The 13,069-nt window shown below is 42.9% G+C and overlaps 1 protein-coding gene across 1 annotated transcript in view; it reads left to right on the top strand.

The window, feature by feature from the left end:
* The first annotated feature begins 1,914 nt into the window (after positions 1 to 1,914).
* ITGAE (integrin subunit alpha E) overlaps positions 1,915 to 13,069 on the top strand; it is a 33,962-nt gene continuing 22,807 nt past the window's right edge. The window contains 12 exon segments of the mRNA XM_075032839.1: positions 1,915 to 1,953; positions 1,956 to 2,113; positions 6,749 to 6,846; positions 7,291 to 7,361; positions 7,892 to 8,009; positions 8,645 to 8,785; positions 9,140 to 9,261; positions 9,927 to 10,078; positions 10,741 to 10,891; positions 11,354 to 11,489; positions 12,076 to 12,186; positions 12,441 to 12,562. Of these exon segments, the coding sequence (XP_074888940.1) occupies positions 1,915 to 1,953; positions 1,956 to 2,113; positions 6,749 to 6,846; positions 7,291 to 7,361; positions 7,892 to 8,009; positions 8,645 to 8,785; positions 9,140 to 9,261; positions 9,927 to 10,078; positions 10,741 to 10,891; positions 11,354 to 11,489; positions 12,076 to 12,186; positions 12,441 to 12,562 (1,419 nt within the window).

Genomic DNA, 13,069 nt, shown 5'->3' on the forward strand with positions numbered 1-13,069 from the left:
TGCAGTTTCTCTTCTCTGTTTACTTTGTATGCATGAGCCGCAGAGGCTCTGAAGGCCCAGCCATGCCATGAAGAAAAGACACCAGCAGCTCTCATTACGTTCCATGCAGGGTTATGGATGCTCAAACCCTCCCCTGTGTGATTTGGTCAAAGTTGCTTGGCTCCTGGCAGGGTTGGGAGATGAATGCAGACCTTGTTGCTTCCAAACTCCTCCTCCTCCTCTACTTGAGCACACTTTGCCTGGTCGTTGCTCCCTGTGGCCTCTCTACTAGGTTCCAAATGCTTCCCATTGTACAGTGATTTATCATGCCGCTTATCTGTGTAATTTTCCTAAAAGAAACTTTGTGTCTGGTTTGTATGGTTCCCAATTCCTCATAAGGCCTTTTTCCTCAGGGATGTAGGTGGAAGCAAGATTTTCTTGTTCCTCAAATGCTTTGCATGTTTTATTTTATTGTTGCTTTTTTCCCGTTTTTTTCAACACGTGCTCTGAAGCTGAAGCCAATGTGGGGAGGCGTATGTGTGCCTTGGTTGATTCTTGCTCTCTTCATCTGTTCGTGACCCCACTTGCAAGTGAGCATGCTTTCCATTGCCTCTGTAGCTAGAAAAAGGAGTCTCTGTGACAAGCAAAAGGGCTCAGACGAAGAACAGATGCTTTATGTAAGTCTATATAAGCTGCAAAGAGCTATTTCTGAAGCAATGCAGCTGGCAGATTTCTCAGCTGGACTGTTCCTGTGGTTAGCTATCAGTTTTGTTGTTCTTTGCTGTATTTAAGAAATTTTATTTGTTGCTCTGGGACTAAAACAAAAATAAAATTGGGGGGGAAAAAAGGACATTTTAAAAGAAAACTGTTCCACTTTGCAACCTCACATCTACTTCAGCAGCATGAATAAAAGTGGGGCCAGAGAGGACCAGGCAAAGCCTCAGAAAGGCGTGACTGCAGCTGCCTCATGGCTGGCACCCAACTGTTACTAAATCTGAGTGCAAAGAGTTTTTTCTTCACTTTCTATTTTGACATAATCTTTTTTTTCAGTTTGGATTCATGAGATGTGGGGTGCTACAGTATTTCTGGACTGTGAAGATGGTTATCAGGTGTTGTTAAACACAGGGACTCCTTAGAGGAAGAGAGTCAGACATAGCTAGAAAGTGTCTGTGTGATTTGTTGCACTCTTTTCTGAGAATGCTCGGAAAACTTACACTTTCTGGGCAAAGAGAACTGCATCTCTGGAATGGCTTTCTCCCCCGTGCTGCCTTCCAAAATGATTTGCTGTGCAGTTAACTCTTCTGATTGCTCAGCGTTTGCAATTTCAGCTCATTTAGACTTGTAATAACCACACACTGCGTCCGAATAATATATGCTACACAGTACTCTGATAGTACTATTTGGGAGTAATTCTGGGCTAGTCTAGTCCAGACTAGGGTCAACAGTACAGAGAAACAAGGGATCAACAGAAACGAAAGAATTGTTGGTAGAGGGGAGAAGAGATGTGCAGAATCCCTTAACATACCCTGGGCATCCTGCCATAAAATGTCAATGTTTCTGACACCAATAATATACAAAATAAAAGGGGGCTACCAAGTGTGTTGTGTGTGTGAGTGTGAGGGTGGGGACCTCTTGAGTTAAAAAATTACTATGAGGGGCATCTGAGAGCTGACATGTTTTGTAAATCCCTGCCGTGACTTCACTCGGGTCAATCTGTTTGCACATTTCAACGTGATGTGGCATGTCCACATAGCAAGCACCAAATGACAAGGTGGACAGTGCAAACACAGACCCTAGTGGCTTTTCCAAACAGATCCTGTTTTTCTAGGTGTACTAAAGGTGTTGATGGACAGAAACGGAGACACTGCTAAAACTTACTATTCAGTAGCATAAGTAGAGCTTTTAGTAGGTCTTTGCATCTGCAATTTTATTAAAATGTCATTGGTGTACGCCTTGAAACCTCAGTTAGGAAATCCACAATAGAGTCACTTTGTCTCAGCAAACACAGACATGCAGATCTGGAGAATCAGAAGAAGAAGAGAGCAGCTTTTACCTGGTATCTCCAGTCCTCCTCCTTCCTTCACCTTAAAGCTGGGAACAATGAGATTGCTCCTGTATCTACTCTTCCTAATGAGTGAGTCTTACCTCTATATTTATTTTACATATATTAGAAAAGAAAAGTCTTAGTGTGGAAACAAAGTAATTTCTGGACACTCATATCAGTCCCTTAATGTGAACCAATAAAATGATTCTTATGTAGAAAGTTCAGGATGTTTGGACTTGCATGGAAAGTCCTTAGTTTGCAGTGTGTTTTTCTAATATTTCAGAGAAATTCATACATTTGGGTGGAAAGAGTTTTATAGTTCATACTTAGTGGGAGAAAAGTGGCTACCAGGTGAAATTATACTCTCAAATACAAAGCTAAGAAGCTACGTTTGGCCTTTTATATTTTTTTATTTGTTCATCTGTTTGCTCGTAGTTAAGTAGGTGAGAGTAGAATGTAGGTGAGTTTTTTTTTTTTATATTCCTCCCTTTCTAGCGTCATTTTAGATACACCTTGGATTAAGCAGTATGCGCTTTTGGAGATACATCTCCCACAAGTTTTTGGCTTGTTGATCTCCTAACAAGACCTCTAGAACACATAGGATTTTTTAAAAGAAAATTCAGAGGACCTTTATTATTTGGGAGTAAGTTTGTGTAAAGTAAAGCATAGGTATGAATTAGAAGGAGTGCATCCTAAGTCAGAGTCTGTGTCCGCATCATTGTGTCCTGTAGCCTTGTGGGGACAATTCTGCCATGAATTAGTCTTTAGCTGCTTGTCCCAGAAAGGGTAACACCCTTACGCTGCTTCTCCATTAGCTCAAGCAATGGACAACTGCACTGGGGATGTTACTGGCCCCTCTTCCAGCCACTCCACAAATAAATGCTAGTTTGATTCCATATGACAGAATTTCTGTTTCTTTGGTTCCCTTTTCAAAAGACTCAATACTGTATATACCTACTCCATCTGTATGGAAAGAATATTATCCTTTAAGTATTCATTCCATGCCCTGATCAGCCTCACAAACTTCCTGACAAGCTTTACACGTCAGTGTGTTTGGGGAAAAAATTGTTATTAATTTTATTCTTTTCATGAGATGCCCCTCAAAGTTCTCTGTAGCTTGCTTTGCTGTGATTTTTAGATTTAACATCAAGATTTATGCTCTACTGTTTTCCTTATTTGGGGTTGACTTCTACATGTTGTATGATGATGTATTACTTCTGCTAATACTTTTGTTCTCATGTTTGTCATTATGCAAGGTAACTCCCAGCTTTGTAAACATTGTAAACATATAAATCCTTAATGGATATGCCCAGAGAAATTACTGATATTTTTTTCAAATCTTGATGTTTCTTGATTTGGCTTATGCAAAATTAAGGTGGAATCATCTGTAGATCTTTTCTAATGCTCTTCCCTAGCAACCTTTTTTTTTGCATTTGTGGTTTTTACTGATGAAAGCGGCAGTGCAGAAAAATGTGGTTTTCTGATCTGGTGGTGGGTCTCAGTTACGTTCTTAGAATGAATCTAACAGATCTGTGCTGAGTGTCTAAACAATACAGATAATTTATCTGTAGAGTTGGATAATTGGCAACACGTACCTCCCCCCCCCCCCCCCCCCCCAGTTTAAGTACAGCGCACTTAGTTTCAGTAACTAAAGTGCTAAAACCCCCTGAATCATCTGTGCTGGAAATCCCTGTGAGCAGGGAGTCAGGACCAAAAAGTTCAAATAACTCGGCTTTGCAGGATGGCAGCAGCAGAACTAAGTTGATGAGCCTCTGGTTCCCAGGCCAAATGCCATACAAGCACAGGAATGTATCATAAGAGTGAGGTTAGCTCCCTGGCCATCGTTTTTTCTCTTTCTGTTGCCTGCTTGAGAATTGTCCCTTACTTCAAAGACAGTAGAACTTTCCAGGGAGCTTGTTCCAGTATATCTGGAATTCTGGTTTTGTTTTAAAGGAAGTTTGCTGGAACTCCGTATTGTTAGGCTGATACTCCTACAGTGGAAATATACATAGATGCCTAGGAGCATCTCTGAGTTAATTTAAGTATTTTAACTGGTAAAGTGGGATTTACAAAGCAAGGCAGTAGTTTAGGCTGGTGTGCCTATGCTCTGAAGGGGATGCATGCCATATGCCTGAAGTATGGGGCATTTCAGGAAGCAGAAGCAAAGACTGAACGTTCACGCTATTTGCACGTTTCATGTCATTGCTCCGATTGTGGTATTTCACTTCTTTGACCAGTGCTTTCATAGCCAGGCTGGGAAATGACATGGAATTGATTGCATAAGCTCAGATTCAGCTCTGAGTAAAATTAGAATCAGGAAAGACTCTAGATGGACACAAGGATGCAAATTGACCCCTTGTTGGTACATCAGCGGTTATATTAGAAATGCTAGCCTGTGTGTTTAAATGCAGGCTCAACCTACAGCTTCTAGAGTCGGAGTCTGGGCATTCATAGCAAGGATTTTAGGCTGAAGTAATTTGTAAAATTCAGATTTTGTAGTTTTCTTTTGTTCTAGTTTCAAACAGGGACAGAGTTTGTGATCAAAGTCACTTGGGCTTGTTCCTGAGATTAGTGTGAAGTTTTCAAAGTTGTCATGTGATTGACAGAGGTTTGGTGACACAGTACAGCTCAGTGCTTGAATTTACAGCATTTATCATAGTAGCTTGCCTTTCATGCATCCTACTTTGTGACATTTTCAGTCTGTCACTTTGATTCAAGTATATTTATCTTCCCAGCCTTGTGCATTTACTGAATTGTTAGCACACTTAGAGAAATAAAGAGCTGAGGTGTGAACAGCAATAAGGGTTGGCTTGCTACAGAGTCTTACAGCTAAAACACCAGTATCAGCCTCCTTTTTTGTGGGCTGCCTTGCAAGAAGGAAGTGCCTTCATGCAGAAAAAAAAAAGTTACCTTTAGGATGCCAATTCAGTTACAACTCTGTGAATAATGGGTAGAAGGTTTTCTTTTTCTTTTTTTTTTGTATGGCCGTTTTATATTTATTTTGAGAATTTATTGGACTTTTAGCAGAGCTGCATCCTCAGCAAAGTATCCATCACATTTGGCACCAATTTGCTCCCTTGCTGCCAAGCTTTGAGCTTTTTGTTAACATGCCACAAAATCTATGTTCTCCTCTTCTTACCAGTTTTATGACAATGCTATTCTTGTGGAGAACAATCCCCACTGCTACTTAAACTGCTTTTTCTTTAATCTAATGGGTTTCAGTGTCCTGGTCTATTGAATACCAACTTTACAAGAAGAGAATCCACTGGTGCCACCTTGAAGTGGCATGCCACTTGCACAAGCCCTGGAGTTTTGTTTCCTCTCCTGCCTAAATGGAGGTTTGTGAGCTTCAGCTAGTAGAAATGTTTTATGATATCCAAGATGGACTTTCAGAACAACAGGACTTGCGTTACTTTATTTTTCATTAGGCTGGGCAAGAAAATCCTTTGTTAATCTAAATCAGTGAAATCTCTATAGCTTGGTATCTCCCTCCCGCCAAGTGCCTCTGCTGTCATGGTGGTCAGGGTTCAGGCATTGCTGGCTCAAGAGCCTGTTAACTATGACTCTACAGATCACAGTCTGTGCTCATTTATTTATTTGTTTTCAGTGGTCAAGTCCTTGGGGAGCTTTAACGTTGACACTGGCAAGACGTGGATCACACCACACACAGCCTCTTTGTTGTGGCCCACGGTTCTTCAGCACTCGGATGGGAACACAACCATGTAAGGAACAGAAGAAAGAAAAACATACCCAGACCTCCCAGGTCTTTATGAATGCGTGTGGCCTGAGGTCATGTAGCTTCTCACTTTCTACAAGTGTTAGCACAGGTTCCTCTGCCTGGGACCCAGAATTGTTCCTCGGTTCTCAGGGGCTGATGAGCAGTGTTAGAGCTTCATCAGTGTGAGGTGTACAGTGTCAACTTGTGAGTCTTCACGATGCTTCTCCCCTCCCTCACAGCTAAGTCGTGGTACTGTACAGAAAGGATGTCTGCTCATTTAACCAAATGGCAGAAACAAGCAGCTGGGTTTTTGCAGTACTTCCTGGCATACTGCATCATTTCTGGGGCTGCAGCAGTCACGGCACCCATCAGCTGTCAAGAGTTATGTTGTGAGCTTGGTCTGAAGACCATAAAGAGTTGGAAACTGCTGTATTTTGCCTATTGGGTCTGTAGGGGAAGAGAAATGAATGGCTAGGCTGGTGAACAGAAGCCAACCACAAGTGGTTGCTATAGAGATAACCTATATTATGCTGAGCAGATTGGTCAGGCTGTGTAGCAGACAGTGTATTTTAAGTCTCGGAGTAAAGAAAGTTTTCTACCCCTTGAGCAGAAATTGGCTGACTCAAAGAAGAGTCTCCATTTCATACAGCAATGCTGCCATTTCCTGGTATGATGGTTGGACTTTATTGCTGCACCTCCAGCCTCCCTTTTGTCTCCAGCATTTTATGGACAAGTCACTTACAGACCTCTTCCTTGATCTGGGATAACTCTCCTGAATTCATAGTTCAGATGATTGGAAGGATGATGATTTGTAGGAGAAAAGTGTTTTCCTCTTAGTGGCTGATTCAGCTCAAAACCACACTGGTGTCCAGTTAATTAAGAGACATTGTCAGAGTAATGGGTGGCCACCATGGCACACAGGTAATTGTTTTGCACTCTGCATTGCCAAAGGACTCTACTGGATTGTGCCGTCTTCCCCCTTTTCCACCTTTTTTCTCGTTTCACAGGATTTTGGCTACTTCCTCAGTAGACAAGGGGCTGGGCAGGCTGAGGAAGTGCACTGTTTTGCAGGAGGAGATCCAGTGCCAGGAGATACCTCTGCGAGGTACAGTCCCGCTTCCCCTTCCCAACACTTGCTTTGCCATGGGTACGAGGGAGTGCAGAGGCTGGGTGTTTCAGAGGCAACTGGGCACATTGCTAAGTCCCATGGATCAGCACTTCATAGAGAGAAATGCAAACCCACAGTCCCAGTGATTGGGAGTGATGTGTCTGGAGGCTGCAAGACCTCTTCTGCCACAGCTTAAGTCTTCATCTAAACTCTGCTGAAATACAAGGCAAAGTTTTTTGTTTCCAACATATTCATTACTGCTACAGTTGCCGATAGCATTAATTCTGAGTCTTCCTTCTAAGAGGACAGCAGATATAACTGACCTCTGTAGTTGTAGCCTTCTCTGTATTTATTCTGTTTGCCCAAGGCTGACAAGTACTGTATCCATTTCAATTCTGTTCTCCTCCTTCTTCATTCATTCAATCATTCATTCAATTTCAGGAAAGATTAAAGGCTCCAAAAATGTCCAGGATGGTGGCATTGCTATTGACAGGAATTCAGATTGGATCCTGGTAAGGCACTGAAAATATCTGTGGCTGGGAACAACTATATTTTTCAAAAATGCTGTGTATTTTTGCTGGGAAATGCAAATGAGCAGACATAACAGAAGGATGAAGGCTAAAAGCTCTTGGCTGGATACTGGCTGCTTGGAAAGCCAGCTGGCGCATTGCCAGCCAGGAGGGAGAACTGAGAAGGGCCCTTCTCATCTGCTGAGGACTGCAGTGGACCTTGTACTTCACTGCAGCCACCCCCACTCATAAGAAAAGGGAGGATTGGCAGAGGAGGCTTAGGAGAGCCACCAATTTGGAGGCTAACACCTTGGTCTGGTGAGCCACCCAGCCCCACTCTTTGCCTCAGCTCAGGGCTGAAGTCCTGGGTAACCTGATGTGGCAGGGGTCGCATCAAGGAAGGTGCTTTTTTACTCTCACTAGGCTTTCTGTGCTTTGCAGGGGATGCTGAATGTTTGCCAGATGGTGTCTTCAGTCATCCTCTGCCTATGGCTTTGCTCATCATTCATTAGCCTTTCCTGCCACCCCCACAGGCTTGCCTGCAGAAGAAGCACCGCCGAGCCTTCACCACTACCGAGGACATGAATGGAGTCTGTACTCTGCTCACCACCGACTTGCGCAGCACAGCTTTCCTCAACCTCACCCAGATTGGTATAGGAGCAAAGCTAGTACTGTGCCTTTGCAGAGAGACAGAAATAACAGCACAAGGCTCTGCTCTAGCAGCAGGGATCTTCTGGGTACCTAGCCAGCAAGGTCTGTTGTCTACTGGGAGAGACCTAGAGCTGAATTTTAACATGTATTATAGTGACTTCAACAGGGTTACAAGGTTCAGCCTTGAAGATTAGCACACAGCAGCAGCAATTTTCTGTTGTCATGTCCCATGCATCCAGCTCTTAATCCAGAATTTTGAAAAGCATCGACATTCTTAGTGGATGGAAGAGACAAACATCCACTGGGATTTTTAAAAGTGCTTGGGCACTTAAGTCTGTTCCTTCCAACTTAACTGGGCTATTAAGCATTTAATCAAGGGAACAGAGAGCGGTCTGATTGTCTAGCCTTGCTCTGCTTATTGCTGTCACTGCAAAGAAGCTGACAAGTTTAAATTAGACTCTTAGATGGTCTAGTTCCATCTTCAGTTGTCTAACTGCTATTACCAGTCTGATCCTCAGGTCTTCTGCAAATTTGGGAACCTGGGTGGAAGCAGATCCTGAGTTTAAGGTGTGTTAATTAGAAGAGTATTTTCAAAAGGTAGAGTGTATTTTTTTCTTGCTTTTTAAATTCTTTAGTTGAGACCAAATTAAACAGCATTCAAAATAAAAACGGCAAAGATGAGATTACTGACACCAGCAGCTCAGTCAGCACAGACAACACCAGGACTGCTTGTGGTGAGGTCTTTGGCAGCACATGGAACAACCACATGTGCAAAGGTAAGTACTGGACAGGAACAAGCATTATTTCCTTCTGTATTAGCTGAGTTTGAAGCAGCTTGCATTCATGTGGTGGGAGAGAGCTGGGGAGGGAAAAGGTTGAGGTTTTGAAGGTTATTTGTAATGGTAAATTTCAGTCATTGTTAAAGTCATCATTGAGATTTGTTAAATATATAACCTGTCACTACAGCGTAGACTACATCATCAGCTAGACCTGCTTTCGGAATGGCTGGATGGTGCTGTAGTCAAATTTTTGGTTGTTTAATAATATGTCAATGCTCTTGAACCCTTGCTAAATATTAGGCTGTTTAGGTGTCCCGTCAAATGTCCTTTTATATTTAACTGCATTGACAGAGCTGGGAACAGAGATTGCTGTCATTCTGGGTGGATCAGAGAACACCAAGCCAGATGATTTCCAAAATGCCAAGACGTCCATCCTCAATATGATGAAGTCAATGTGGCAGAAATGCTCAAAGGTGCGTGAACCTCCTCAGAGTCTCATAATCTGATAAGCAGGATGGATCAGAGCTCTAGTGAAGAATGGAAAGTCTCCTGGTTCACATAATTATTGCTTTTTAAACTTCACAGTGATGCTGGTAATAATTCTACATATTCTAATGCAAGAGTTAGTTAAATGTTAGTGAGCCAAGGAGGAGGAGTAGCTGAAGAGGGAAGTGGAAGAGCTAGGAGTGGGTTTTCATGCCAGAAGCATGCTTAGATATTTTAACAGGCAAATCTCTCAGGGCACCTTGAAACAGTACACACAAAAATAAGGGATGGGGCTTATAAGCCATTACTTTAAATTATTTAAATAAATATGGGGACAAAGTGAGGCTGAGCCATGTGGTCACAAAAGGTCTAGCCAGATAGATAAATACAGGAACTTCAGACAGAGAAATCATTGCCTTGAGCCAAAGAAAATGAAGTAATTTCCTGGAGCTGATCCAAAAGGGATCACCAGAATACAAATGTGTGATGGAGTCAGAGGGATAAAGACAATTGATATACCTATCACTTACAATATATGCTTTCTGTGTTTGTGCAGTAAAGTTTGGGACTAAACTTGGCAGTCTGAGGAACTTACGGATCCTGCCTTAGATCTTGTCTAACCAGGTCTGGCTTTGCCATCTACTTTCTCCAGATCAGGTTTGCTGTGGTGCAGTATGGAGCACAGATCCAAACTGAACTGAGCCTGCAAGAAAGCTGCAACAGACTAACTGCTTTCTTCAAAGTCCGAAACATCAAGCAGCAATGCTCACGGACTGACATCGCAGCCACACTGCAGCATGTCTTGTGAGTTCACATGTCTCAGGAAGCTCCAGGAACACTCATGTGATTCCTTGTGTTTCATGTGCATCAATCCAGCCTCCTGCACCTCCTTTCTACTCTTCTTTATCTCACACTCTCAAAGCCCTTGCTTCTCCAATGCTTCTCTTAGTCACAGGCTCTGCCAGCTGAGGCCTCTGAATGAGTCTGTCTGGGGGACCATCACATCTACAAGGAGAAATTGCCAAGAGACAAAGTGCGAAATGCTTCCTGGCTGACACAGGGGCTTCAGAATGAAAATTCAGTCACTTGGGCCTTGCTTCAAGCATGTCTTCATTTGTCAACCCAAGGCCTTTCCCGTCTTTTTCACTGATCTGCTGCATCTCTGGGACTCATGCTTTCCCTCTTGACGCCATTTTCTTCGCAGTAGCATGACTAACAATACCGACATGCACTGTAAAAATGCCCCATATGCTACTTGTGAATGTGCTTGTGAAATCAGAGCTACCAGCTGTGGACAGCCAATATGCCTGGAAAGCATAAATCCTTGTGCGCATTTGCCTTGCATGTCTGTATTCTTGTAGGCTGAGAGCTCAATGAACATCAGCACCCTGTCACCAACACTGACATTTCTAGCTCTGCAGACATGGCTTGTCCCATGAAATACCTCTAGGCTTCTGTTTCCACAGGGATAAAGTCTTCGACAGCCATGACTCCAGCTGGACTGATGACAAGATAATCATTGTCATGGCATCTGGGCAGGTGTTTCTGGAAAACCATAGATTGAGAAATGTGATGAACTCCCTGGAAATGGCTATGGTCAAACTCTATGCTCCTGGGGTGAGTGGGAAGCACCATCAAAGCCCATATATAGGGGAGAGATATTTCCATCCATCCCATGTGTCTGCTCTTATGCTTTAGCAGTGGGTGGAAGAAAAAGTAGTCATGCATTAAACTTGCAGGATGTCCAGCCTTGAGATGCCCTGGCTCCTTTGATTCACTCAGGCCTCCATCTTCTTGATGCCAGAGAGCTTACTTTGAAGGAGGTTAAGGAATATATCCTAGAAACAAATATGCTTAAGTTTTATATGTCTTGTGGCTCTAGAGCTTTTATTGTTTTTTTTCTTTGCAAATAAGGGCTTTCTATGGAATCTAGGATCAGGGTTGCTTTACCAAGCTTTCAGAAAACTCCCTCGCTTTTCAGAGTTTTCAAGTTTTTAATGACAATTTGGGAATTTGTTGGGTTTTCTGTCTGTATATGAAAGGTGCTCAATCTCTCTGTCTGATGGCTTTTCTCCCTAGATTGGAGATTTCATAAGCAACCAGTGGGTCCCAGAAGAGCTGCAGAAAGTTAGAAGTGACTGGTTCGTGCTGTCCACATATGAAGATTTTGACAGTTTCCTTTCAGATTTGGAGAGAGAGACTCTGAGTGATTCAGGTAGAAGAAATCCCATTCCTGACACATCTACCTTCTCTGTAACTTATAGAGTAGATCTCTGATGGTGGGTAGTTTCATTGCTCAAGGAATGTAAATATATCTCCAGATCTTACCTGTTCCTGTAGTTACTTGCCCAGAAACAGCAAAACAAATAAAAGTGATTTCTGTTACACTAGTAACAATCTTCTTTGGCCAGCCAACTGGGAGGACAAAAAATCGTATTCGGTATCTGTGACCTGCAGCCATAGCATCAGTATGGAAATAGGTGCTTTACAATACACACATTCAGTACATGTTCAGTGTTTCTGTTATGATACACTTCTGGCTGTGCTCAGCGCAGTTTATTTCTGTTGAACTGTAGCTATATTTTTAAGATGCAGTCCTGATCCCCACAGCTTTCAAAACTCACAAGTATTTCCATAGCAGCTGTAGTCCTGTGCCTGAAAGCAATATTGACTGCAGGGACAAGGAAGAGTTCAGCTGCAAGGCAGCAAGGCACAGGAGCACCACGTAGACAATAATGCAAGGGTTTTGTTCACCTTTTGCTTTCTCTCCCACTGCCCTGTCAACTTGTTTCTTGTTTCAGCTGAAAATATTCCAATTGAAGCACCAGAGCACAGAAACACTAATGCCAGTGGTGACAGCAAGCTCCCTTCCTGGATAGAGGAGGACAAAGAGGAAGAGGAAAATGGCTTGCGTATGTGGTGAAGTATCTTTTGACAGAATCATTCCGTGGACTGACAAAGTCTGGGGAGCTGCTGTACCGTGAGCTGCCAGACCTGAGCTGTAGCTCATGTTGGAATGACAGCTGAGCAGTCTTGGTGCAGTTCAGTTGCTTGTTCAAGTGAGATTACTTGTGCATTGATCAATAACACTGGATAAAGAACTTGGTGCTGACCAAGGCTGCTGATTGCCTTCTCCTCATTCCTTTACTTTCCATATCCTGGGTAGCTTCTGGAACAGAGATTGCTTTTATTCTGGATGGATCAGGGAGCATTGAGCCAGAGGATTTTGAAAGAGCAAAAGCATTCATCCACAAGATGATGAAAACACTGTATGAGAAGTGCTTTGAGGTACTCTCTACTCTCTTTCTTTAGCAAGCTAAAGAATATGCTGTGCTTTATTTAAGCTACCTCTTCAGCAGAATTTGGAGGTTTGTTTCCATTAGGATGGCAAAGCACTTCCACAACTTTCATGTATTCTTGACATAATTTTGCTTACATCTTAGCAGTACATTCCCAGTCTTGATCCCAAGAACACTGTAGATATAAAAAGTCTGATTTGTATGCTCAGAAATCCCTAGCTCTGCTATGCTGCCATGCTTGGAGCCCAGTGAGCACCGTCTGCTTTCTTCTAAGGTGACAGCCATGACTTTCTTCTGGTTTCCTGTCTCTATTCCTATATTGTAACATCTGTACCTGCAGTCACAGAAGCACCAATTAGACTGCCTCTTCACCCATGCACCTTACCAGTCTTGTTAGCTCCAGTCATGTATTCTGCATGAAGGTACTCTGCTGCTTTCTCCGCCGAGGCTGAGAAGTGTGACCCACACCCCGACTTTAGGAAAGTCTCTACCTCTC

This window comes from Buteo buteo, chromosome 7 (assembly GCF_964188355.1).
Source record: "Buteo buteo chromosome 7, bButBut1.hap1.1, whole genome shotgun sequence".
NCBI lineage: Eukaryota > Metazoa > Chordata > Aves > Accipitriformes > Accipitridae > Buteo > Buteo buteo.